Source organism: Scomber japonicus, chromosome 9 (assembly GCF_027409825.1).
Source record: "Scomber japonicus isolate fScoJap1 chromosome 9, fScoJap1.pri, whole genome shotgun sequence".
NCBI classification, from domain to species: Eukaryota; Metazoa; Chordata; class Actinopteri; order Scombriformes; family Scombridae; genus Scomber; species Scomber japonicus.
Genome location: NC_070586.1, coordinates 15226150 through 15232870, shown reverse-complemented (window position 1 = coordinate 15232870; position 6721 = coordinate 15226150). Strand labels below are relative to the sequence as shown.

Below are 6721 nucleotides of genomic sequence, written 5' to 3'. Positions count from 1 at the left end.
TGGTTGACCAAATTCTGAATTATGTACTGTCCTCCTTTTTTTCCATAGGCAAAAATGTGTCCAAATAGTGTTTAAATCAACACTTTATACAATCAACATGTACTATTTTTCTTAATAGCACAAGCACAATTCATGATATAGTTAAGCAATCTTTTTTAAACTGTGCACAACCTGCTCCTCACCAGGCATAATGATGATGATGATGAAGAAGAGAGTATTGGGCCATAGAAAATATCTTGTGCAGGTTTCTTAAGATGCAGTAAGGGGGAAAACACTCTAAAACATCAGAAGTCATCTCTGGTATCCTCCGTACAACAATACACTTTTTTTTTTTTTTTTTTTTTTAAATATGGGGGTGTATGTGTGATTTCTGTGGAGATCATGCAAAGGTGGGGCGCCTGTCACGAGCCCTGATTTCGAAGTTGGTGGAGGACGGGGGAAGGGGCTGCGGCGGAGGGGTACAAACTGCACATCCGACCTCTCGCATTGACAGCTGTGAGAAAAGAAAAACCCTCGCCACGGGTAGCTTATACAAGGTCACCACTTACAATAACTCAGCACCAATTTTTTTTAGGACAGTCCCTCATCCTTACAAGGCACGAAGAGAAGCTGGTTTACACACGGGGGCTCAGTAGTAGTTGAAGTGGACTAGTTTCCTTAGCGGAGGTGCGGAGTTTTTGATTCCGGACTGGCGTAGGTGGGCTGCTAAATGGGAGCAGTCACTGGATTCGTACGATAACCAACGCAAGCCACCCAGACTACCTACTACAGCCCATCATATTTGACTTTTGGGCACGTTTAGCGCACATACAGAACAAGACCACCTCTATTCCTCCTGCGGTCCCCTTCCCCTTTCCTTTCTCTCGGATTCTTCAGACAGAAAAGCCTACAGAAATGGCTCAGATACTGCCGATACGTTTCCAGGAACATCTGCAGGTAAGGAGACGCATAAAAAGCCCCTAAAATGAATTCTAGCTGGTTTGTTTTTTTTTGCGCAGCTCCTCGCCCATGTAAGTCCGCACACACACGGCACATGTCGCATTTAAATGGGATCTGAAATAGGGCTGCAGGGTGGTGCTCAATTTAGCTACAGGCCTAGTTTTCTCCTGCCGGGCAGATGATGACTTGTAAAAATTGAACAGTACACAGCTCCAATGCGGACCCGGTGTGTGGATACGCCGCAGTTTTTTCCCTTCAAGTGGAAAAACGCCGCTGTCATTTTCAGTCCTGCTGTCCGCGCCGGTGGAAACTGCGGTGTTTTGACACTTTATGTTGCAGGAAACTGAGCTCAGCTGTTCACGGTTATATTGTAACTGAATGGCACTTGCACCCAAAAAAGCTTTGTGGCTACCATGTTGTTGTCATGTCCTGCAGCAACATATTTCTACTTTGTAACCCACAGCAACAACAACATTAGGCTCTATATATGTGTGTGTGTGAAAAAATGTGCAGTTTCTTTCTGCTGAGCTGGGCGTTACTGACAAAAATCACCATAAAATGTTGATCATGTGAAAATATGTCAAGACTGTATCATCTTAAGTAGGTGTGGGTAAAGTTGTGGAAGCATTTTCATGTTCAGGAAACGGCATCACTTAATGATGCAGCATGTAATAACAGAAAGAAGCCACATTTAAAGGATATTTTTTAATGATGCAATAACTAAACCCTTTAAAGACCCCTTGATTCATATCACAGCATCAGTATTATATTGATAAACTGCATCTTCCAGGCCTATTTGTTGGTGTTTTGATGATATAGAGGAGCATCTGTGCAGCTTCAAAATGATCAACATGACAGAGTAAAGGGCCTGTATTCTTTGGTTGGCAGCCTCTTGATGGAAAAAACAACACTGAGTGCCCCTTTTTTATGCTGGGATTAAAATAAATAAATAAAAGGAAAACAAACAGGCAGCTATTTGGTCGTCTGTGAAGGAACTATTTCCACCATGGTTCCCTTTTTTTTTTTTTTCTCCTCTGGTTTGGACTTTGATAATCGTTGTCCCATAGCAGCCCCTGCGCTCGGTGTCTTGCAGCCAAAAGAGAAACTTTGTGACGCACCCCCTCCACCTCCCCTGTCTGTAGCCTGTTGTTATGGTAACAGCAGGCAGTGAAATGGCCTTTCACTAGAAAAAGCCCAGAACCCCCCACCCCCCCCGTCATCTCTCTCTGCTCCCTTCCTCTGGCCAGTAGCCCCACTTTCGTCAGCCAAAGAGCCTTTATTCACCAAACTGTGACTGCCAAGAGAGCTTGCAGGCTACCAGGCTCCTCTCCTCACTGACAGGGCTGGTACACTGTTGCTGTGCTGATGGAGGGCAGTGCAGTACCTGGCAACGTCTGGGTTATTAGTTCAAATTGCTTCCAGCAGTGCATACCTTTCTCTTTTACATCTGCTAAGAAAATCTAGCCTTGAGACAGCGATACGCAGCAGCATTTCACCTCTACCGTGAAATCCCGGCTCTGCCCCGGTCGTATCCCCCTGTGAATCTAGGTGGCTCCAGCAGAGTAAAAAATGCTTGGAATTTGCAAACCAAGGACTTTGGGCCTCAAGTTGTTTAGCTTTTTTTTCTCCCCCCCCTGGCCTGGTATTTACAGCTCTGTCTACAGTCTGGGCTCATGAGTGTAACATAGACCTAGATCCATGGTGAGGCACCAGCCTGTCCAAATATGTAGGTTATTACACTCAACACAGTTCTTTAGTCCACACGTTTGTTAAGTATGGACGTGGAGGAGGAAGTTATTGTTTTAGCTGTGGGTGAACCAGCACTCCTCATTTTCTCGCCTCACACTGTCATTAACGCAAAGCTGTGGGGTGAAGTTTGTCTCCGTCATCACTTTTTGTCTTCCCTGCCTGTTTATTTTAGTGTGATTTATGATCTAAGGTCCAGGCTGTGCATAAAAGCAAGTCAAATTGTGTCATTAATCGACTAAATGGATGAGTGACCTAGTTGGATGTGTGGAGCCAAATGCATGGCTTGAAACTGCAGACAAGTTCTGTGGAAGGAAGACAAGGACAGAGAACGACGCTGTGTTAAAATAAAAGTGCGAAAGTCATTTGCAGCTAATGTGGCTTTGCTGCTGGCTGTGTGTGCTGCAGCCTATGTGCTATAGCAGCTTGTGCAAAAATGTCCCGCAGCTCCAAAAGCGTCTGAACATTGTCCTGTCGAGTTGAGTTAGGAGAATCCAACCTGCTGCTGCTGCTGCTCTGTGGCCGTTTACAGTGTCCTGGTGTGCTGCTGTATGTGTGCAGATGAAACGATCACGTCAAATGAACAGATGTGATGCACAGATGAGGTAAGCGGCCCCCATTTAAGTTCAGCAAATCACATCAGGGTAGGAAGCAGGATGAGGAAGTGATTTCACCTCTCTCAGTTTTAAAACAAGGCATCTGTGACCGCAGCAATCGCTGGAACAAACGAGGATGAGCGCGTCTGTGTTCAGTCACCAAACTCAATCATGAGCGCATGGAAAGAGAAGTCACTCACACATACAACAACCACATTGTCTCCATCTTTAATGTGCAATGAGCCATGAAGTGTTCATGTTTCCATGATTATCTACACTGTATACCCCCTAATGTGCAAGGAAGTGTGAAGCGGTAGCACTTCCATGTCATTTTGCTGCATTCCTCCTCAGTTTTAATTGTGTTTGTGTAACCTCTCTCTCTCATGAATCCAAAAACCCTCAGCTGCTGATGCGACGTGTCAGCGCCTCAGCAGTGCATCCATCCAGCCTATGACTCACCAAATACCGTCAATGCTGTATCACCAGTGAAGTTCTTATGCCTTTGTTATTGTGATATGTTTGGGATTGTTAACCTTGGCTACCAAGGGGAAGATGACTTACAGGAGTCTGTGTGTGAGCGTAAAGATCTGTTTCTAGCGGTATATTGTGGCTCACAGGAGACAGGAGGTTGTAGTTGAAGTGTGATTTTAGTCTGGAATGTTCTTCTAAGTAGGAGTGTGTGTGTGTGTGGGGGGGGTTTTCCTCTGGTGAGTCAGTCGCCCCACCCAGAGCTGTAGATTGCCAAAGGCCCGTCTTCCTGGAAGTGAAGTGTATAGACACAGTACTCATCCCTTCTTTTTCTTTTCTCATAAAAGGTACATTTATAACCCCCCCCCCCCTTTCCCCTCCACCCTCCCCCATCTCCTAGTCTGCAGGATGCTGGACTGTGTTTCGAGTTCCTCCTTTCACCCCCATCCTTATCTTCTACTCTGCTATCTTTATTGTAGTTTCCCTCCCTTGTCTCCTCCCAGAGATAGTTTTGGCAGCCTTGAGAGGAGATGCAGCATATGGCACCAATCCTCCCTCAGGTCTTCTCTATGGCCTTTACAAGAACCCCTTCTCTTGTATTTCTGCATAACATTGCAGATCTCATTTGTACATGGAGTTAGGGCTCAGCATTATCCTGATATTAATATATATCACAAAGATATTCAGTTTATGTTCATATTTAAATCAGAGAAGTTGCAAATATTCACATTAAAGAGGCTGGAACAAGAGTATGTTTAGTGATTAGTTTTTTGTTTAGTCATAAAAATAATTGCAGATTGATTTTCTGTTTTTCATAGCCATTAACCTTGCTCCACTGGTATGCGTCTCATCGTCACATGAGACCATGTTTAATATGTGTCAACCAAAAACTAATTTTCTTACATTTTAATTACACCTTGCTCAAAATAACGATTTTTTTCCCCATTGCAACAAGATTCAATTAAAAGTATATATAATAATATTAAAGCTGCATTGATTGCTGCCGAAAACAGGTTTGATGAGTGTGTGTGGCATCTGTGAGTTATGAACCAAAACAATGAGTTAACAGGCTAAAAAAGCTCAGTGAAGCTGAAGGTCACTGCGCTACAAGCCAACCCTCTGTGCAGCTTTAAATAATCTGCAGCCATGCCTCGAGTGAATGGAAAGCTAATGCTATTTCTTAGTTTATAATTCATTATGGATCATTACTTGATTGATAACTTCTGTCTCTGGAGGCCTGACTGCTGACTGTCACATCCTTCCTGTTTTGTAGATGACATGATTTAAATGGCTCAGCAGTCACATTCGCTGCTCCACCAGCCAACTGTGAGATAGTACAGTCCTTGTGTTGAGCGTAAGGATTCCTTTCCGCTTGCCTCAGACTGCATAATGTAGTCAGTTCAGTCATCGGTGCGTGTTTGGTCTGCTCTATCTGTTCACAGTTAGCTCGGCAACGTGCACAATAACACCCCTGTTCAGCAGCTGTTAACCTAGGTAGTGTTTCATGTTTGTTAGTTCTGCTAGGGTCTGACACAGAACAAGTTGACATCAGCTCGGTGTTTGTACGTTGCTGTTGTGTCTTGGGACTTTGTCTTGTTAGGAAAGTAAATATGCTGATTAATAGGATTTGCTGATGGAGCCTTATTAAACAAACTCAGCAGATCTCTACTGGAGATTTTCTTTAATGTTGTCTCGAGCTGGTTTAGTTTGGATAATCAAGTTATAATTAAACTTTTCTTACAGCTGACTGCTTACATACAGTGTCAGGATTGAATCATTATTATTGAGATATAATGATGTATTGGCATTGCAAATAGTAGCATAGTTCACAAAATACTGAAGGAAATACAGGAGATTATTAACTCAAATGAACATCCTGTGTGCTTGTTCCCTGGCTTTGTGTATCAGCAGACCTTCTATTTGGAAAACAGCTTTTTAAGGAATACCCCTGGAAAAGTGGAGCGGACCTGCTGCTATTTTAATCATAGCAGCGTTTTCGTTGGCTACTTGCTGCTTGTTCCCCATGCAAGACAAATGTCAGCCATATTTATTTTCCCATAGACTTTTTTGTTGTTGTCGTGACAGAGAAGGCATGACTCTGTTAAATTGGGATTTTCAACTTCTAGCAGGGTGTAACTTTTATTCCAAAAACAGTAAAGTGTTGGCACACTATGGAGCAGTCTTCAATGTTCTTATTATTTTAACAGATTTTGGTTTAATCCCCATTAAATCTATAAATGTAATACTAGCTCATGGCTCATCTTTTCCAATGATTATTAAGGTACACTCCCTACACCACACTATTCAGTTATATAAAGACATTTTAAAATGTACTTGTCAGTATTTATAATGCCTCATGTGAAGTATTTATGTAATGTACTATTGTATTTATGAATGAAGTATTGATTTATTTAGAAATATTTCTCCATTACAACTGAGTCCAACAACATCAAAGGCAACAAGATGTGGCCGAAAGCTTCTGGAGAAACCTAATTAGTTTTTTTTTGACAAACTTGTATTTCCAACATTAATATTTCAAGCTCATCATGTTTTGAACAGTTTTGAACACATTTATAAACCCTTTTTTAACCTGATTGAATTATTTGTAGTCCTGCATCTGTATAAATGGTAATAAATGTAAGCATTTGTTATTTGTGTAGTTATGTGTCATTGAAGGAATAGTTTGACTTTTTTTCTTTGCTAATAGGCAAATGCCACTCTCCACTCTCATATCTGTCCCTAATACAAGGCCACAGCTGGTAGCCAATTTTGGTTCAGCAAAGAGACTGAAAATTGAGAAATACAGAGGCGGATAAATGGAAAAACATGGTGGCAGATGTTGGGTGGTCAGTTAGAGACACAATGAGCAAATTTACACATCACAGAGTCATCCTAAGGTATTATTATATACCAGTCAAACTTCCAAAAATGGGACTCATGGATGACAATTATTGTTGGAAGTATGACAATGA

General features: G+C 42.2%; 1 protein-coding gene across 1 annotated transcript in view; it reads left to right on the top strand.

Annotated features, from left to right (window-relative positions):
* Positions 1-822: 822 nt before the first annotated feature.
* cltcl1 (clathrin, heavy chain-like 1) overlaps positions 823-6721 on the top strand; it is a 29434-nt gene continuing 23535 nt past the window's right edge. The window contains exon 1 of the mRNA XM_053326272.1: positions 823-936. Coding sequence (XP_053182247.1) covers positions 895-936 — 42 coding nt within the window. The 5' untranslated portion in view covers positions 823-894. The remainder of the gene's footprint in view (positions 937-6721) is intronic.